General features: G+C 43.1%; 1 protein-coding gene across 3 annotated transcripts; it reads left to right on the top strand.

Moving 5' to 3' along the window:
• The first annotated feature begins 88 nt into the window (after positions 1-88).
• Positions 89-21,158, top strand: LOC147098583 (non-selective voltage-gated ion channel VDAC2). Of its 3 annotated transcripts, none has more exons than XM_085970437.1 (10): positions 89-200; positions 8,719-8,790; positions 12,166-12,215; positions 16,887-16,916; positions 17,061-17,213; positions 17,615-17,667; positions 17,763-17,990; positions 18,246-18,396; positions 18,484-18,541; positions 20,590-21,158. In XM_085970437.1, the coding sequence occupies exons 2-10, from the start codon at positions 8,724-8,726 to the stop codon at positions 20,679-20,681; spliced, it is 882 nt and encodes a 293-aa protein (XP_085826563.1). In that variant the 5' UTR covers positions 89-200; positions 8,719-8,723; the 3' UTR covers positions 20,682-21,158. The 3 variants fall into 3 exon arrangements, with proteins under 3 accessions (XP_085826563.1, XP_085826565.1, XP_085826564.1); XM_085970438.1 differs by lacking the exon at positions 89-200 and adding an exon at positions 237-261; XM_085970439.1 differs by lacking the exon at positions 16,887-16,916.
• Positions 21,159-21,580: the final 422 nt, after the last annotated feature.

Here is a 21,580-nt window from a genome sequence, read left to right as displayed (position 1 = left end):
GTGGTGGGTTTGGCTGAAGGCGGGGCACGGTCAGGGGGTCGAGGTCCTGGCGCGGGTGGCCCCGCCCCCTCCTCCGGGGGTTGGTTGGTTGGCAGTGCGCAGGCGCGGCGCTGTCTCCTTCAGTTCGCCCTTAAAGCCGGTGCGAGAGCGAAAGAGAGAGAGGCCGCTCCCCGCAGCTCAGCGCCACACCGCACCGCCAGGTAACACCGCCGAGAGAGAGCGGCAGAGAGCTCCGTGTGCCCGTCGCGTTAGGCCGGGAAGGTGAGGGATGAGGTATTAATTGAGGGCCGGTGGGGATGGAGAGAACCAGGCCCCGCGCCTTGCCGCCGAGCCTTGCAAGATGGCGCCGGCAGCGCCCGCACGCCCGCCTCTGGGAGCCTCTGCCGTTTGTATGAGAGTGGGAGAGAGAGAGAGAGAGAGCTCGGGGCGGGGCCGCAGACAGACAGGCAGCGAGCGAGGGAAGGATCTTTCCAGCTGATACCCCGGGGCCCCGCTCACTGGTTGATTCTCATGCCCCAGGGTGGCGGCAGCGCACCGAGTCAAGGTGATTGCTTTGACCTCGGCATCAGCCCGGCGCTGGGGCAGGGCAGGCAGAGGGGGGACAGACAGCGAGAGAGAGAGGAAGGACATCTTCCATTATTTACATTTGGGATTTTCTTTGCCGTAACATTTTTAAATTTAATTTCGCTCGTGTCGAGCTCATCCCTTTTTAAAATTTCATCTTTCCCCAAATGTGGGGTGGTGGAAAGATGTAAAATAATGCACTGCATGTGCAGGTTGGGCAGACTGCATGTTATTGGTTTCTGTCGGCTCACGCCTTCCACTTGCGTCGATGATCTGTGTAATATTTGTAATGACTGTCCTGCACAGTCCATCAGAACTGCCTGTGCTATTAATACACTTCACAGTCGAGGAGTGACCAATTAACGTTGCTGTTTTTACAATAAAAGGGGACTTCTGCAATTTTTGTTTTGTTTGTGGAGGTAGTGTATTTTCACTTGGAAAGATTTTTTTTTTGTGGGGGGGATGTCAGGACCCTTTTTTATTCTCCAGACTCGCCATTGTAGTTAAAAAGGTGGGCAGCAAACATGGAGACTGAAGTGTAAAATCTAAACCTGTGACCAGGTTGTTCTAAATTTCGAGCCCGACCCTCCCCTTTACGATCTAGGTTTGTCACCTGCCATTTCCTGCTCTACACCCTATGGTTGGGTGGGTACACCTTTTTTGAGTATAGTCAGGTGCTGTCTTGTCTAGTTATTCATGATAGCTGCACAATTTTAAGTTTAGTTTTTCCAAATTAATTTGTGTGTTCTCCGTCTCCAAGTTTTTTGCATGGGCTGCGTAGGTGCATATGTGGAGCTTCTGATGAAGGGTCCCAGACCTGAAACGTTAACTCTGTTTCGCTCTCCACGGATGCTGCCTGGCCTGCTGAGTATTTCCAGCATTTTCTGTTATTTCAGATTTCCAGCATCCACAGTATTTTGCAAATTACTTATGTGGAGCGGTTGGGGGGAAGGAAGCAAATGTGGGTGATTTAAATCCATATTCTCATTAATTTCTCCACTTGCTTGGATGAGTGCAGTTTCAACAACACTCAAGCTCAACACCATCCCGGACAAAGCAGCCCACTTGATTGGCACCAATGTTCCCTTTTAAGCTGTGTGCCTCATCGGCTGCAGGGGCCCCGTGCAGCCGATGAGTTGAAAAAAACCACGTATGCTTGGACTTTTGGGCCGCATAGCCCCAAAAGGATTACATAAGAAATAGGAGCAGGAGTAGGCCATTCGGTCCTTCGAGCCTCCTCCGCCATTCAATGAGATCATGGCTGATCTACCTCGACTCCATTCACCGGCCTTCTCGCCATATCCTTTGATGCCCTTGCGAGTCTGAAATCTATCTGCTTCTGTTTTGAATTACGGGGAATCATTGATTGGCATCCCATCCTCCACCACCTTAAACATTCACTCCCTCCACCACCGGTGCACAGTGGTTGCAGTGTGTACCCTCTACAAGATCCACTGCAGCAACTCGCCAAGGCTTCGACAGCACCTCCTAAACCCGTGACCTCTACCAACTAGAAGGATAAGGGCAGCAGGCGCATGGGAACAGCACCACCTCCAAGTCACACTCCATCCTGACTTGGAAATATATCGCCGGTCCTTTGTCGCTGGGTCAAAATGCTGAAACTTCCTACTTAACAGCACTGTGGGAGTACCTTCACCACACGGACTGCAGCGGTTCAGGAATTCGGTCCACCAACACCTTCTCGAGGGCAATTGGGGATGGGCAATAAATGCTGGCCTTGCCAGTGACGTCCACATCCAGTGAATGAATTTAAAAAAAAAAAAAAAAAAAAAAAAAAATTGCATGTCTCATGTTGCTGATACTAGGATTTGTCTACCAAGGGAACAACAGCACTAATAATAGCCCTTTCTGAAACATTCCCATCTGTTTTAGATATAACCTGTTGGTAAATGCAGAAAAGATTGGACAAAGGTCACATTTTAATCATGAAAACTAAAAACCAAGCCCTGCTAAATTAAAGCAGCGCCTTGGCACAACATACATCACTGGAAAGGGAATCTAAGCTCCTGTTGCTTGCTATTGGTTACATCACAAATCAGTAAGTTTAAAAAAAAAAAAAAAAAAAAATTGGTTAATATTAACCTTTAATCTATACATTCAGAAGCTGCCTAACCCTCACCATGGGCAAAAGCCACCTTCCAAATGTGTTTATGGCATAAACCAAGTATTAAAGTTTTTTGAAAACAATACCTGACCTGGCTCTGTGTTCTAATCTTCTGTGATGAGCAATATTTCCACGTGCTTCCTCCCGCCATATCGCCTTTTTACTCATTATTACCAACAAGATTTGGGTTCCACGCGACCAAGGTAGTTTGCTCTGTGTGGAGAGAAGAGCGCGTGTTTATTCAACGGTGCCACCAGCAAAAGAGGAAGTCGCTGTTCAGGCTAAAGCTTATTGGCTGTTGGTGGGCACAAACTTATCTGCACCTAGGTACTCGCCGCGTAACCTCCGCGATGAACATGTGTTTAAAAAATAAATCTCCATAAACAATATGTTAATTGCATAAGTTAACCGCAATTAAATGATAGCCCTTGTAAATGAATTTCAAATTTGCAATCCCCAATGTTCAAGACTTCGGCATAATGTGACATCAAGATGTAACACTGTACATGATACTCTTGCCTGTTGAGTGTGCTTAGAATTCTTGATTTAAGAACTCCCCTCCATGCTAAAGCTACAATGCTTTAGCCTCTAGCATCAACAAAACTGTAGTTACTTTCAAATGCTGTAGTGTTCTCTTTTTCTATAGTTAGAAACTGTAGCTATGGCAGTCTTATTTCTGTAGCTGCTGGTAAAATGTGTTCATAACTGAATTTTTTTAATTGTGAGCTAGCTGAAAGATGTAGGACACTTGGTTTAAAAGGTTGGGTGGGAAGGAAGATGAGGAAAATTAAGTAGCAACTGGGTTATGCTAAATTAGTCGTTTAAAGCCTCTGAATTGTTGGAAGAAGGGAAGACCTGAGGAAAGTAAGGAGGCTAGAGCATAGGAGACTGTCTTGATTTCAACACTGGGCACAGAATGGCGTATTTGGAGCCTAGTAGGAACAAGAGTTCAGATGAGCATTCACCAGAGTATTAAAATAGAAACAAACGAGGTCGCCTGGGGAGGAGAGAGAAGAAAGAAAATGCTCGGGGAGCTTGAGGTGTTGGAAGAATCGGCTCAGGCAAAGCCTTTACTTTTATCCTGTCTGGGAGAATAGGGTCTTCGCTGGGACCTGTATCAGGTGTATCTTGGTTTTCAGTATGTATGTCAGTTCCAGTTCACTTATTTTGTAACAGTAGTGTACTTTGCAGATTGGATTCATTTAGTCTGTGTGCACCACTGCACTCTTGCTGTTGAAGTGTTCATGACAATTGAACCAAAGGAAATAAGTCTCGATCAGAGTCCTTTTGGCATAGCTGGTCATTTTTGAATCTGGCTTGCAACTGAAACAGAAACTGCAGTGCATTCTTTGGATTTACCTCCTCCACCATAGTCAAATAGTTACTTAACTGTAATTGAACGTGGAGCTTCCTCAATTTCAACCCTAACAATGAGGTGCGCTCCAGTGTATTATACACGCTTGTGGAATTCTTAGATCGTGCATCTGCCCAGTCACAGTTGACGTGTGTAAATGTAGAAACTTGATTTTAAAAAGCAGCCATTGTTGATTTGTGGGTAATGAAGCAAAACTGTGATTTTTTTTTCCCCCCCCAATGGAACCTCCCAAAAGACACTACAATCATTGGGCCCTCCCCCAGACACGGAACAATGGCATGTCCCAATATTTTTTGTGTACGGTACAGGAGCGAAGCGTACATTTCAAATAAATTACATTTTTTTTTTCCGGCAGAGGATGATTTATGTCTGTCTGTTGATATTAGCAGGTAGTGTAATGAGGCAAAGTGGTAGCGGGTCTGTCCCATGACGATTGTGCTAGATAGTTGGCGCACACACTGAGCTTAATCTTCATGATCTGGATAGGGCACATTTTCTTCACCTGTTTGTTTTTCCTATCCCAGGATTTAGCATTACCAGTGACCAGGGAGAGTAGTGTACACAGCTGCTCCTTCTGATAGGGCGAACATTTGATGGGCCTGATGGTCTCCTCTTTCCCTTTTCACATGTTGATAATTGCCTCACTGCATGTGGTAATGTGACGTGTACGTTGAAAACAGTTACCAAATAAACCCACGCTTTGTGAATCTGTAAATGGGTCCTTGTGCAAATGTTAAAATACTGAGTTCTTTTTGTAATGCATCGTAGTACAGGAAACTCTTTCGTCTCCGGCACCGACGGGACCGGGATGGTGCCGGTTGATTAAAAATTCCAGATAATGGAGAGTTATATCTACCGAGGCTATTTTTAACAAACAAAAATATTAAAAATCAAGAAATGTGCAGTATAATTAGGTACTCACCTACAGAATGTTGTTAAATGGATGGTGGGAGATGCTTGATTAAGTACAGTAATGCCAGTTGAGGGTAATTCATAACTCTTTAATTAACAGTAAAACGACTGTATACTGTAGTTTTCGGAGTATGAATTTTGCCGGTTATTCGAGAATTCCAGATATTTAGGTGCCATTTAAATGAGAGTTTCCTGTATTTGAAAGATCACAAGAACAGCCCAGTTTTGATGCCAGTGTTAAAGTATAGAATTTACAACTGTTTTCTTGCTGTATAGTAAAGACCGCAGTGAAGGACAAGGATGTTCATTTTATGATTGATGAAATGTTTCAAGAATTGCACAGGATGCCTATAAATCATGCACCACTGGACAATCATTGTGCCATGTAGGTTGTTGCTTTGCCCCTTTGGTTTCCATGTACTGAATTTTTAATCTCGACTGGGTTGCTGAAAGGTGCTTAATCAACAGGGGTCATCAGTTGCCTCACACTGCTTCTGTGTGCCCCTCCCAACAGCTGGCTCAAGTGATAATCGAATGGGCCATCTGTCTTTGCAGTGTTTTTGGGTAGCATGTGATTATCTTCAATTGGTGGGGGAAAAGATGGACAGAATATTGAAAAAGCAGCTTCAGTCTTTTCAGCAATTTTTTTTAATGGAAGCTAATGCACAGCATAGAATATGGTGAAATGTTATAGGGGTATTTGGAAAGCTTTCTGTATTTCTCCTTTGGCAGGCCAGGCTGCAACTGACTGTAGCCACAAAGTTGCATTACCGGGTAGAGGAAAACTGTTGGTAGTTAAAGATAGAGTTTTAACATTCAAAGTAAGTCACTATTCCATTCTGGTTTGGTGGTTGAGTTTTGATCGGTATTTCATCTGTCCCCTGGCATCTTAGACCCTTGCATAGAATTACATTACATAGGATATACGGCACAGGAACAGGCCATTCGGCCCAAGCAGTCCACGCCAGCGTTTATGTTCCACTCGAGCCTCCTCCCGTCTTTCCTCATCTTGCAGTGGTGCGGTTTGCTATTATATCAAATTTCTAAGTTACTATGAAACCTTGAGGTAGAGGGCTGAGTAAATATGACCTGATAGTAGTGGAGTTGACTATAGGGCATGATGGCTATTTGATTATATCTTAAAACCTAAACTTTGGTCCAAGAGCACTCCGTACAAATTTGATGTGCGCTGCTGCATAGTGTGCAAAAGGCAATATTTTAATGCATTTAAGCTCGATATTTTCTGTAGAAAAATCCCAGAAGTCCATTTGATTGCCAATATTAACCATTTTATTTTCAGATCATATTTAGTGTAACGGGATCTAAATTAAATTTCCTGCATTACTGAGGGTAAAAACTCTTGTTCACAGACGTGAAGCTTGAGAGGTTTAGTAGGCCTGCATTCTTGGCTGTAGGTAGCTTGGTAGATACTGTTAGGATGTTTCATGCCTTTTTGAATCGGATGGTTAAAGGTGGCGCTGGGTTTTGCCAGTGTCACCAGCCAGTGTTATTTGGCAAGTTTTATGAGGAGCATATTATCCATATGGTTAACTGAATGCTAAAATTCATAATGTCAGATATGGCATTGGAAGTGTTAAATTCCCCACACTTCATTCCTCAACTCGGGTCAGCACTTAAAATAAATACTCCTGATCAAAGCATAAAATGCAACCCTGCCCCACCCAGTACATGTTGGTCATCTTTCACTGTTGTATAATTTAATCTTTTCTGGGTTATGTGTTCATTCTGATTTAGTTGCCATATGGTGCAGAATTGCATTCCCATCCCCAATTTATCCAAACTAACAAATTATTGGACCTGCCACTAATCTGAAATGCATAAAACTATTAAAAGGAACATTGCAGTGAGGATGTCCTTTCACTGTAGACCACACCACCTTGCTTTGCATTAAAAACAATGATGGTGATACCCAGTGTCGTAATCCGCACCAGTGCTTTCATTTGTTGCTTTTCACACTATGGTCTGTATCGGTTTTACAAGAATGGCAGGATAAGTTATTCTTATAACACCCATGCTTTGATTCCAGACGAAATACTATATTCATAATCTTGAGACCTTCCAATATCCTGCAATGACAAAATTTAAAGCTCGGGGTATTTGGAAATACTAGTATTTCTAAAATGTCAAACTTCCTGTTTCTTTGAAAGTTCTTTTGGGTATGTAATTTTGCGATTTCCATGGTGTTCATGTGCCGACTCTGTTTTCTCTGAATTACAGACTGTTTTAGAACTATTGATGTTTACAGCACAGGAAGGAAGCCATTTGGCCCATCATGTTTGTGTTGGCTCTTTGCTAGGATAATCCAAAACTGATCCCATATCCCTGTAGTTTCTTTTGGTTTTTATACATTTAAACTGATTTTTAAGAATGATTATTCAAGGGCTTGAAATTCATACTTGGCTAGAAGCAACTGATACATCTCGCGTTTATTGTTGGATACACTGCAAGTGCTTCCTGCATTCCCAAATGTAGAAGTTGGGTTTTCAAACTGCCTTCTAGAGATGGGAACACAGGAACAGGAGTTAGATCGTGGCTGATCTCTACCTCAACTCCATTTACCTGTATTTGCTCCATATCCCTTTAATTCCCTTACCTAATGAAAATCTAGCTTTCTCCGCTTTGAATTTTTCAATTGACAGTAGTCTCCACAGCTTTTTGAGGGAGAGTTCCAGATTTCCACTACCCTTTGTGTGTAAAGTGCTTCCTGACCTCACCCTTGAATGACCAAACTCAAATTTTAAATTTATGCCCCTTGTTCTGGACTCCTTTAATCATAAATACCTCAATTAGATCACCCCTTAATCTGCTATACCCGAGGGAATACAAGCCCATTCTATGCAACCTGACCTCAAAATTTCACCTTTCTGTATTGTGCAGTCAGTGCAATTTTTCCTGTTAATCGTGCATTTATTAAACTGTTGTCAGCTATACTCATTGCTGTCTAATACAAGGTTAATTTCAAGTCTTGTAACTGTCTGAAATGCTGCAGTCATGTGGAACTGATCTAATAGTTGAGGCTTTTAAGTAACTTCCTGGGGGAATTCCTGAATCAAGCTGTTCAGCTTAATAATAATTATATGTGGCTGCTTTTGGAGTGAGCAGTTGTGATGTCTGTCCTAATACCACAGTCATGCATGGTTAAGTAAAAACTGATAACCTTGCTTTGTGTGGGAAAGTTGTTGACCCTTATTTTAAGCCCATCCTGTTGAAGCCAATTGTTTTACTGAGTTGGGGATGAATTTAATGGTATTGTTATATTTGAGAGCCAGCTAAAGGTCACTTGGCATTGTAACTTGTATCAGCGTGTTAGATATTCCAGCAATATACTCTTTGAAGTGGTACCCAGGAAGATGATTGCTGGGGGATTTGCTGTAACTTTTTTTCCCTTAATACTTAAAAATAACAGATTTGGAAAAATTCCATAGCTTGGTTATTCTCGAGTAGGATCCAGCGCAAACATATTCATCTAGATGTCGCTTACCTTTCCTGAGTAGGATACAGCACAAACGTATTCATATAGATGTCGCTTAACTTTCCCAGGCACAGAAATAGTTCCTAGCAGATTTGATAGCAGATGTGCTTGTTTTGATGCAGCAGATTTTGGGCCTATCCTTGATTAGCAGAATTGTTTTCTATCTGTTTGTTGTTTGGGGTTTTAGATTAGTATTTGGGATAAGTGGTAAGATTAAATCAGTTTATCATTGAATATTTTTGTCTACAGATATCATGGCTGTACCTCCATCGTATGCAGACCTTGGCAAATCGGCCAGAGATATTTTCAACAAAGGCTACGGTACAGTACTTCTACATTCAGCCTGTTTGTAAAGTTATTAGATTAATTTATAATTTTCCCTCTTTTCTCACCCCCTCCCAATTACCGTCCGGAAGGAGGCTTTTCAGCTGATCACATCTGTGCCTCTTGTAGCTTTTCATCACTGGCTATTGACTAATCCATTTTTATACTTTTTTTTTTCCTGTTCTCTTTCCTCCCCCCCCCCTCCCCCCCTCCCCCCCGGTATCCTTTTTTTAATAGTCTTTTCAAATACTTACCTAATTTCCTTGTAAATTGTTACTGTTTCCCCTGTTAGCCACTTTTGGTGAAGCATCCATAGTCCTCTGTGAATTCCCCCAACTTTCCCTTTGTTCGTCTAGTGATTGAGTTAGTTTGGGTTCCGTAACCACCAATTTGTAAAATCAGTGCAAACAGTCTGTCTTTTAATTATCCTCTCAAAATCATTCGTGATTTTGATTCCCCATCAACTTTCTCTATTCCAGTGATGGGCCCTAACTTTTTTCAAGCTTTTCTTCATAACGGTTACCTCTGTGTTCTCGTGTGGTCCGGATGGGTCATGTGCTTTTGTCAGTTATTTTAACTCCTCCTGTATGGGGTGTGGCTAGCCTGAGGTGACTTTCTCTTTCCATTCAGCAGTGACTCAACTCCCCTCTGGCTGCATTAGATTGCTCATTGACCTGGCACAGCAGAATGGGCAGAGAGCTGCTTTCTTTATAGTAAAATTTAAGGGCTCCGATGTTGAATGATTTGGTAGATCAAGATGAGAAATGTGAAGTAGTGTGCATGCTTGTACCACTGACAAGATCACTGCCCAATAAGTTAGACACTAGCCATAGTTGTATTTCTGACTCAATTTGTGTGTGTGTGTTATTCAGTCCTTGGGGACTGGCACTCGCGATAAATATGAGCTGGTCACCCTTGACTTGTATAGAAACTAGGAGTAGGAGTAGGCCATTCGGCCCTTTGAGCCTGCTCCGCCATTCAACGAGATCATGGCTGATCATCCAAACCCGACACCGACAGCCATCCCACCCAAGCCCTAACCCCGTAACCCCACGTATTTAATCCCCCCCCTAACACTAAGGGCCAATCAACCTAACCCGCACATCTTTGGACTGTGGGAGGAAACCGGAGCACCCGGAGGAAACCCACGCAAACACGGGGAGAATGTGCAAACTCCACACCAGTCACCCGAGGCCGGATTTGAACCCGGGTCCCTGGCGCTGTGAGGCAACAGTGCTAACCACTATGTCACCGTTTTATACAATAAAATTACATTGTATAAAATTACATCTTTTTGCTGCTGAAGTCAATTGGTAAAGAGCAAGACCGTGAGGTGAGATTGTGGGTAATCGAGCGACCGGTGGAAAATTTACCCTAGTAACATTGGAACCTGGAGATGTACTTGAGTGTCAAAAATCGGAGAACTGTGTACCTACCACCAATCATACTTTTAGGAACAGGAGGAGGCCATTGATCCCCTTGAGCCTGTTCTGCCATTCGATGAGATCACAGCTGATCTGTGATCTAACTCCGTATACCTGCCTTAACCCCGGATCCCTTTAATATCTTTGGTTAGCAAAAATCTATCAATCTCAGATTTAAAATTAACGATTGACCTATTATCAATGACCATTTGTGGATGAGTTTTACACCCTTGGTGTGTAGAAGTGTTTCCTAACTTCACTCCTGAAAGATCTGGCTCTAATTTATAACCTGGGTCCCCAACCAGTGGCAATAGTTTCTCTCTCTCCCCTAGCCATTCCCCTTAATATCTTGAAAACATTGATCAAATCACCCCTTCCCCTTCAAAATTTCAGGGAATACATCCCTAGTTTGTGTAATCTATCCTCTTAATTTAACCCTTGGAGTCCGGGTATCATTCTGGTAAATCTACGCTGCACTCCCTCCAAGGCCAATACAGGAAACTCGATTTACCAGCACCTAAATAACCGGAAATCTGTTAACTGGCAAAATTCAGGAGTAGATTCAGATAAGTTTTACTTCGTATCAGTGGCTGTTCCTGGATCTGTGGCCCTGTAACCGGGGCTCCTGTACCTGTTGCATAGCAACAGGGACACCTGGATCTGTGGCTCTCGTACCTTTTACAATACCTCTTTGTAATCCGGACTTTTTGATAAACCGGCACCACGCCGGTCCCGTCGAGTTTCCTGTATATCCTTCCTAAGGTGTGGTGCCCAGAACTGAACACAGTGCGCCAGGTGTGGTCTAACGAGGACTTTGTATAGCTGTAGCATAACTTCTCCCCCCCCCCCGTTTCAAAGCGGAGCCACCTTAAACAGTCTGATGGTCTTGCCATTTGACAGTGAAACCCTATTGGAGTGGATTGTTTCACTCTACCTGGTTGATGAAGCTAAACATCTCCTATTGTAGCACTTTGTGCTGGGTGCACCATTTTGGCTACAACTTTGGGAGGGCTGAGTGTTTTTGCCCACTTGAGGCCAGTGATGCCATTTTAGTACTGTGGAGGTTCCTGGCTAGATCCACAAAGTCACCAACATGACAGTTCACTAACTGTATGTGAAAATCTAGTACATACAGGAAACTTTCGATTTACCGGCACCTAAATAACCGGAAATCTCAGTTAACCAGCAAAATTCAGGAGTAGGTTCAGGTAAGTTTTACTTCATATTACTTGCCTTCCTCGATCTGTTGCTATGCAATTGGGTGTGGCTGCAGCTGTTGCTAAGCTACAGAGACGCTTGGAACTTGTGGCCATTGTTCTGCACCTGTTGCTAAGCAACAGGGTTTTGCTTTATCCGGAGCGCTCAGCTCTCCGTATCTTTTACTATAGCTCTCGGTTATCCGGAATTTTTGATGAACCGGCACCACGTCGGTGCCGGATTAAAATAAGTTTCCTGTATACAGTGCCCCTTTGCTGCTGAATCCATCCTGCAATATAAATGGGGAGATTCGATACCAATGAGTGGGCACAATTATGCACTGGTTACAACAGATAAATAGATCATCTACTAAAACCTGTACTGTAGGGGTAACAAGATGAATCTTTGTAAAATACCAGAAAACTGGTAGTGTTGCTGGTCTTGTAGCAATAAATACACAATTTTTACTTAAGTCACCTAATAACTTAGTTTTAATGATGGCACCTTTGTTAAAGTGGGCCTATTTATCTAACTTTGCTATTTTTACATTTTAAAATTAAGCTTTTATTTTGAAAATCTACAGTTTTAATTTAAATTCCTTGCTGCATGTTTACATGCTGTTAACAGGAATATTTTTCCTAGGTTAGATTTGAATGGGCGACGAACGTGTTTTACAACAGATTGCGAATGTGCCTTTTCTTCATCATTAAAATACAATGGGTCCGTAGTGATTAGATATTTCTGTTTTTAGGTTTTGGTTTGGTAAAACTTGAAGTGAAAACCAAGTCACAAAGCGGAGTGGTAAGTTCAATTTACTTTTCTCCGCGCTAGAATATTTCAAATGTTTGTGTATAGCAGGGTTTTTAATGGGCAAAATGTGTGGATTTGTTTTTACGCATAACGCATTTATTTTGCTGAACCACCTCCAGAGGAACTATTCAGCTACATGTGACAGCCACTGCTCTGATTTTGCTCTGTTTGTTTATATTACAGGCAAATTCAGGACACTGGTGACAACATTGAAGCAAATCTATATTTGCAGCATTGTATGTTTGCACTTCAAACTGTGTTCATGACTTGAAGTTTCTGTCTGGGTTTTCCCCCCAATGTTTGAGGGAGGCATCTACAGAGAAACAACGATGAAGGATTGGTTGGGAGCTTAATCTAAATGGTACCAGCTTCATCTGGTGGAAGTTCTTCAACTCCATAGAGCCTTTAGAACCTACTCGGAGGCCCTGGTGTTACCTTGCCTGTATTATCGCACTGTAATAAACAGGGAGCACAGATCATTTGTTAATTCTATTGGCCAACTGTTTTAATGCTGCGTAATATTTAATAATTCTAAACGGATAGGAGCGTGCGTGAAGCCTAGCCGTTCTTCCCGCTCTTATGCCATGTAAATAGATACATCCACGCAGTATTCAACCATTTGTCTTTTCATTGATGTCGTGCCTCAGTTAAATAGAATTGCAAAGAATTTTACAGCACAGAAACCGGCCATTTGGACCCAACAGATCTATGTATTGTTTATGCTCCACACAAGCTGCCTCCTGCCTTACTTCATCTCTCCTTATCAACAGAACAAGTATCAAGTATGAGATGGAACGAATTAGATTTTCTAAAAATGTGCTTGGGTACATTTTGGGGACTGTAGTTGACCTCTTGCAATCCTAGTACTTTTTTTTGGTACCTCGCTTGCATCACATGGCTACCTCTGGGACTAGCATTGTAATGGCCCGGATTTTGCGGTTGTAATGACTGCGAAACTGTCAGCGTTCGCTGTCAATACCATGTGAAACTGGCCGCAACTTCTGGCATCCGCACATGCGCAGTTAAACGCAGAAATCCAGAAGCTCCTGTCAGTGATTCCCCACTCCTCCAAAAGCGCGCTGTTGAAGACCCCGCAGATGGCAATCTTCGAGAAATCACTGAGCTGACATGAACTTCCCCTTTTACGCTGTAATATCGTTTTATAAAAAAAAAAAAAAACTGAAAAAGTTAAACCTTGTTCAGTGCGGTGTAACTGGGTTTTTTAATGGCATCCTAAGTCATAATTATTGCTAAGCAACCTCTCTGGCCCTGAAAAATGAATTTTATATCTGAAATGTCAAATGTTTCCATTTATGATTCCATATTTTTAGATATTTTCCATATTTGATATTTCAGCTTCTACCTTAATCACATGTATACGTCCCAATATTTATTTCACTCTGTAAAAATTTATAAGTGGTGAAGGATAATCAGTGCTTTTACATAGAAACATAAAAGATAGGAGTAGGCCATTCGGCCCTTCGAGCCTGCTCTGCCATTCAATGAGATCATGGCTGATCATCCAAATTCAGTACCCTGTCCCTGCCTTCTCCCCATATCCCTTGATCCCTTTAGCCTTAAGAAATATACCCAACTCTTTCTTGAATATATTTAATGAACTGGCCTCCACTGCCCTCTGTGGCAGAGAATTCCACAGGTTCACCACTCTCTGGGTGAAGAAATTCCTCCTCATTTCAGTCCTAAATGGCTAACCCCTTATCCTTAGACTATGACCCCTGGTTCTGGACTCCCCGGCCATCAGAAACATCCTTCCTGCATCTAGTCTGTCCAGGCCTGACAGAATTTTATAGGTTTCGATGAGCTCCCCTCCCTATCTTCTAAACTCCAGTGAGTATAAGCCCAATTGACACAATCTCTCCTCATACGTCATTCCTGCCATCCCAGGTATCAGCCTGTGAATCTTCGCTGCACTCCTTCCATGGCAAGAACGTCCTTCCTCAGGTAAGGCGACCAAAACTGCACACAATACTCAAGGTGTGGTCTCACCAAGGCCCTGTACAACTGCAGCAAGACATCCTTGTTCTTGTACTCAAACCCTCTTGCTACGAAGGCCAACATACCATTTGCCTTCTTAACCACCTGCTGCACCTGCATGCTTACCTTCAGCGACTGGTGCACAAGAGCACCCAGGTCTCTCTGCACTTCCCCTTCTCCCAATCTATTGCCATTCAAATAATCTGCCTTCCTGTTTTTGCCACCAAAGTGGATAACCTCACATTTATCCACATTATAGTGCATTTGCCATGTTTCTGCCCAATCACCCAACCTGTCCAAATCGTACTGGAGTTTCACGACATCCTCCTCACAGCATACCCTCCCACCCAGCTTTGTGTCGTCTGCAAATTTGGAGATATTACATCCAATTCCCTCGTCCAGATCATTAATATATATTGTGAACAGCTGGGGTCCTAGGACCGATCCTTGCGGTACCCCACTAGTCGCTGCCTGCCACTCGGAAAACGACCCGTTTATTCCAACTCTTTGCTTTCTGTCTGCCAACCAGTTCTCTATCCAAGTAAGTACCTTGCCCCCAATCCCATGTGCCTTAATTTTGCACGCTAATCTCTTATGCGGGACCTTATCGAAAGCCTTCTGAAAGTCCAAATACACCACATCCACTGGTTCTCCCTTATCTATTTTACCAGTTACATCCTCAAAAAAATTCCAGTAGATTAGTCGAGCATGATTTACCTTTTGTAAATCCATGTTGACTTTGTCCGATCCAGTCACTGCTTTCCAAGTGCTCTGCTATTACATCTTTTATAATGGACTCTAGCATTTTCCCCACTACCGATGTCAAGCTTACCGGTCTATAATTCCCCGCCTTTTCTCTACCACCTTTTTTGAATCGTGGGGTAACGTTAGCTACCCGCCAATCCATGGGTACCATTCCAGAGTCTATCGAGTTCTGGAAGATGACCAGCAATGCATCTACTATTTCTAGGGCCACTTCCTTAAGTACCCTGGGATGTAGATTATCAGGCCCTGGGGATTTATTGGCCTTCAGTCCCATCAATTTTACTTCCTGGTTTGCTGTCTGTGTGAATCCTTTAATGTAATTGGCTGCTTAGCCTGCTTGATGACATCACTGTTGCTGGGCGCTGGACTTGCAAAATCCGGGCCTGTATAAATGAGGTGACCGGCGTGATTTTGGAGGCGAGGATTAGCATTTCATAAGATGGTCTGTTGTCTGCCAATGGAAGCTTGCCGCAGAGTTAAATGATGACCTTTCCAGGTTGCTGTCTGTTCAGCCTCTTTATATTGGTCAGGTTCAGACAGAGCACTCCGCCTGCCCGCAGGTCATTCTCAGTGAGCAGATTTGGAGATTAATACAATCGGACTGCCATAATGCTACATTTTTTGCTGACGTTGAAACATGTTTTGTTCAGATGTGAGAATTTTTTTTTTAGTAGCACATGGACTTGAATTGCTGGTTGCCAACATTTACGTGCAGTAAAATATAGTTCTGCAGTCACTTCTAGTGTAACTTTTGTGCATATGTTGCTGTGGCCAAAAGTCATGCTCAGTATTCAGAATGAATATTTACTTAGCTGTATGCGTGCGTGGCGGTGCAGTAATCTGCAAGCTTTTCCATTTGAAATATTGCACATTCGCAGAAATTTAAAGGGACTGTGCTTTGAAATAAACAGGCTGTGCCGAACAAAGCCAAACTAGAGGGGACATTGGGTAAATTCAAAACCATCTTTTTCAAGGATTAGAATATTCACTTTTCTTGTTATTAATGTTGCATTTTTGAATTGCTTTCTGAAGGAATCTTTTTTTTAATTGTGAATTTTGCTATAGTCATGCAATTTTCTTGGATCAACTGATCCAAAAAAGTGCTACTTCATCGGAGGATAGTTCAGTGTACTTATTAGATCTGATCAAAATGTGTGGTCCTCAACAATTACAATAAGCACTGAATTGCCATAGAATCCAATGGATTGCACCTTTCTAACTATTTGAATTTGTAGTACAGTTGCGCATTTGAGTAGTGCATTGACTGTTGAATTTTGGTAACCAAATGAGTATTGAAATGTATACCTCAATACATTTTTTGCATAATAGTGTAGTCAGGTCATTGCAACCTGTTGCGATTGTTTCTGGCTTGTTAATTACTGCGATTACTGTTTTTGTCCCCCCCACTTTTACCCTCCCCATCCCATCTCCTGAAGTTGTTAGCTTAGTTCCACGGGTACCTGCAGCCCTCCGGTGTGCCACCCAAGTGCCCAGCCTTGTGTGAGCCTAAATAGTGAGCGGCTCCTGTCCACATGCATTTTCTAGTAGAAGTCATTTTACTTTGGGAAGGGGCAGGGATCCTGGCTGAATTCTGTGGGTACTGTATCCTTGTAGTGCTGAAGCTGTCCAAGTTGAGATCAGCCAATGTGGCTCCGATGAGGAATCCTACCCAATGTGTGCTTTTATACGCAAACTGCTTTGGGGTGTTGGAGATGCGCGATGAGGTGTTATATAAATACAAGTCTGCCTTTGTTCCCATAGCAATTGTTTTTACTGTAGAGCAGGGTGTGGGTCTATATTATGTAATGACTGGCTCAGTACCAAATGGCTGTAAGTTTTTAAAATGGTGAATCCATTTATAACTCTGCAAAACTCATCATTTAAATTGTTCTGTCTTTAAAGGCAGCCGTGAATAGATGTGTGCTCATACGGGTAAGTGCTCTAGCTGACGCATCCCTACGGGGAGTAAGCATTCCATTGTAATTGTACTGGTTACATATGGCAAATAAAATTGAATTGAATTGTATTTACAAGTGGATGCTAACTTCTGCTCTTTCCCCTCTGCAAAATTAACAGGAATTCACAACTTCTGGTTCATCAAACAGTGAAAGTGGTAAAGTATCCGGGAGCTTGGAAACCAAGTACAAGTGGTCTGAATATGGCCTCACATTTACAGAGAAGTGGAACACTGACAACACTTTGGGCACAGAAATTGCAATTGAAGATCAGGTAACTATTTAACCACGTGGGAAATTTAAATCTAGTGTCGTATTTTAGCTTGTGCCAGATCGTGTTTAGGAATTGAATTGAGCGGGACAGAGGTGAAGAGCACCAGGTTGTGAACCTACCCGTCTGTGGACCTGACGGTGCCAGTGTGAAAATCAGCACTATGGCTCACTGAGGTGTCGGAGGTATTTAATAGTGACTTTTGTGGAAGAAACTAAGTACTCTAGTTGGGGTATTTTAATGGACACTTGATTTTTACATCCATCACCCAACCGCTTTTTTAAAGTAACTTCCGCGATATTAGACGAGAGCAGGAATTTGCTGTGGTCTCATTTAACTGGAAGAATATTGTCTCTGGTGTTGGATTGTGCACTGAAACACCGTTGTTTCTTTTCCTTTGCCAGCTTGCCAAAGGTCTGAAGCTGACATTTGACACCACCTTCTCGCCTAACACCGGGTAATTATAGCAGTTCAAGATGTTGCAGCATTTTTACCGGTTTGTGTACGCGCGGGATGCTAAAATTTTTTTCCCCCTTTTTTCTGCCTCTTCAGCAAGAAGAGTGGCAGGGTGAAGACCGCCTACAAGCGCGAATACATCAACCTGGGCTGTGATGTAGATTTTGACTTTGCAGGCCCTGCGATCCATGCTTCAGCAGTGGCTGGCTACGAGGGCTGGCTCGCTGGTTACCAAATGTCCTTTGACACGGCCAAATCAAAACTGACCCAGAACAACTTCGCAGTGGGCTACAAAACCGGGGACTTCCAGTTACACACCAACGTGTAAGTTGCACTAATAGTATGCTTTGTTTAAGCTCACTTTAGCTTATTGAGTATTTTTGCTTGTACAGCACTGATAGTTTTGCCTATTTGAAGCATAAATGCAGATATTACAAACTCGGGGAATAGCCTTGGTCTGTACAGGAGGAACATTTTTTTCTCTAATAGTAGAATTTTTGTTTCACTGCTTTGCATCAGGCATTTGTCTTAAGACCACGAAGCCAAATGGTTATTTTAAGATGTGACTTAAATCTATAGGAATGATGGTGCTGAATTTGGAGGTTCCATCTTCCAGAAGGTGAGCGATAATCTGGAGACATCTGTAAATCTCGCCTGGACTGCAGGGAACAACAGTACTCGCTTCGGCATTGCTGCTAAATACCAGCTGGACTCTACTGCTTCCATTTCTGTAAGTACGCCTTTCTTCATTCTGTTCCTCAGTGTTTAAATGTAATTGAATACTTTGTGTTGCTGATTGCTGCTTAATCTGTTTCAGGCGAAAGTCAACAACTCCAGTTTAATTGGAATAGGTTACAGCCAGATTCTTAGGCCAGGTAGGTTTCCACCCATTTTTGTTGCATTTGTTTCAAGACAGTGGTGGTGGGTGGTTAATTCAGCTGTAAACTGGTCGGAGTAGATAGAATTCCTTTGGGGCTCACTGAAATCCTCCAGTTTCCACTGGATTCGGATCAAAGGTGCCTTTTACATTATAGTGCTATTCTCCCTAGCTCTCATTCCCCTTTCCACCTGGCACCAATGTTCCCTCTAATTTTTTTGGGGGGGTGCGCGGTCCATTCAAACCTCCGCACATGCGCGGTTATTCCATTTGAGGAACTGGCAAGCGGCCTGCGTGGGAGCTTCAGACCGCTGTGCAGCTAAACGTGAGCATTGCCCGGCACTGTTCTGTGTCGGGTGCTTGGCAAAAGCAGAGCTGGGAAATCTGGTGACTGCTCACGCGGCCCGTGGAAAAGTGACTGTCTAGCGTTCCTGGAACAAAACCAGTCTTCCCAACTTGAATGTTTCCAAGTGCAGCTGATGGCGAGAGAACTGTTTGTTGCCTGCAGCTTTATTATAAACGCAGTGTCTCCAAGCCCACTTAAGGTTGAACAACAACCAACTGCCTTTGGTTTCCTGAGGAAAACCAGGTTCTAAGCTGGGTGGGCGTGTGTGCTGTGAGGAGGATGCCGAGAAACTCCAGTATGGTTTGGGCAGGTTGGGTGATTGGGCAGATGCAATATAATGTGGATAAATGCGAGGTTATCCACTTTGGTGGCAAAAGCAGGAAGGCTGATTATTATCTGAACGGCAATAGAGTGGGAGAAGGGGAAGTGCAACGAGACCTGGGTGTCCTTGTGCACCAGTCGCTGAAGGTAAGCATGCAGGTGCAGCAGGCGGTTAAGAAGGCAAATGGTATGTTGGCTTTCGTAGCGAGAGGGTTCGAGTACAGGAGCAAGGATGTCTTGCTGCAGTTGTACAGGGCCTTGGTGAGACCACACCTTGAGTATTGTGTGCAGTTTTTGTCGCCTTATCTGAGGAAGGATGTTCTTGCCATGGAGGGAGTGCAGCGCAGATTCACCAGACTGATACCTGGGATGGCAGGAATGACGTATGAGAGATTGGGTCGATTGGGCTTATACTCGCTGGAGTTTAGAAGAATGAGAGGGGATCTCATTGAAACTTAATAAAATTCTAACAGGACTCGACAGACTAGATGCAAGAAGGATGTTCCCGATGGTGGGGGAGTCCAGAACCAGGGGTCACAGTCTAAGGATAAGGGGTAAGCCATTTAGGACTGAAATGAGGAGGAATTTCTTCACCCAGAGAGTGGTGAACCTGTGGAATTCTCTAGCACAGAAGGAGGTTGAGGCCAATTCATTAAATATATTCAAGAAGGAGTTAGATATATTTCTTAGGGCTAAAGGGATCAAGGGATATGGGGAGAAGGCAGGGACAGGGTACTGAACTTGGATGATTAGCCATGATCTCATTGAATGGCGGAGCAGACTCGAGGGGCCGGATGGCCTACTCCTGCTCCTATCTTCTATGTTTCTATGTAAACGACGTGTAGGTAGACATTCTCAAACTGAGTATGAAAAATAGTTCTAACCTTGCCCAATGTGCTGCAGTTATAGTGGGTGGGCTTGAATGAGGTTGCTGAAGAGCAACTTGTCACATCCTATCCCAGCTGCCTCGTTTCCATATTACCAACTGCAGATATCGGCTGCAGTCCTTAAATTGAGGTTTGTACCTTTTTTTTATATTGATGTGAATGAAACACTGGTCCCTGAAGCCTCATTCCTGATTTCCTTTCCTTAGTAAAGTGGAACGAAGGCTGCAGAAAAGCTCAAACTAGAGCATAACCTTGCAGGTGTTTTGCTGGTCTGATCAAGGTTGGACTGTGCGCTGCCTTGACATGGAACGCCAATATTAAAAACAATTAAAGCTTCTGTTGTAAAGATCCTTGCTATCTCGTCACTGATTTTTGTTCTGGTTCCTGCTTAAAATTCAGCTGCCGCAGATTTTGTTAAAACTGGGCCTTGAGCATATAGGAAGGGAAACTAGTGCAGCACTAATATTTTAACCATTAATGTGTCAATTGCAGGTATAAAACTCACTCTGTGTTCCCTGATTGATGGAAAGAGCATCAATTCCGGTGGTCACAAACTCGGCCTGGGTCTTGAATTGGAAGCTTAAGATGAGATTCTTCGATGACAAAGGGATATCGGAAGAAAGCAGCATTCAGCCGTAACATGTAATTCCAACTTGACCAACAGGCTTTTCTGGAAAGGAAGTTTCAAATCAACCACGTACCTGTATTTTTAGTACTTTAAAACTGTAATTGTTTTTTTTTGAGTGACCTTGGTTATCTAGAAGGTGATGCAGGAGTCATAGATCACTCATTTATACATAATTTAAAATTGTATTTAACTGTTAATACGCCAGTCCTAATAATGAAATAGGCCTTTACAAAACTCAAGTCGTGACTGCATGTTTCCCGGTTTAATGTCTATTTTGAGACGTTGTGCTGTCAGTTCCCCTACAGTTGGATAAATTGAAATTATCCAAGTTGCAATTAAATTTTATGGATTCTGTGTATAGCAAAAAAATTCAAACTATTTTCGGTCTCCCAAACCCATACAGTTGATGCTGAATAAAAAAGAATCAAATACAGTGAGTTGTTTATCCCTTTTCCTCTTTCTGCAACATTGGAAGCTGCTTACCACCGTGCACTCTTTTCTCCCGGGAGGGAGCAGTGGATTAGTTGGTGCACTTTATGGTGGCTGTGAAAGATGACCAGAAGCTTTTTGTGAACTGGGTTTGCATTTCCTTCGCTTTTGCTCAGCTGTATGCACTCCACATTTGCATGCAGAGTTCGGTGCCGTGAGTTTGCTGCAACTCCTCGGTGTGCCCAGGGGGATGGGGCGCAAGATTATTTTCTGACTCTGGTGTAGAATGGCCACTACAAATGCATAAGTCGACGCTGGCCATAGCAATATGCTGTAGCTGCGTGGTGCTTTTAATATAGTTAACATATAGGAACAGATGCTGAGCCATTGTGGAAAAGTTGAGAGCTAATCAGCAGGTTGGTGGAA

Source organism: Somniosus microcephalus, chromosome 29 (assembly GCF_052327205.1).
Source record: "Somniosus microcephalus isolate GS21.2 chromosome 29, FLI_Smic_1.0, whole genome shotgun sequence".
Taxonomy (NCBI): Eukaryota; Metazoa; Chordata; class Chondrichthyes; order Squaliformes; family Somniosidae; genus Somniosus; species Somniosus microcephalus.
Note: the sequence above shows the minus strand (reverse complement) of the source record. Positions and strands in the feature narration are given on the sequence as shown.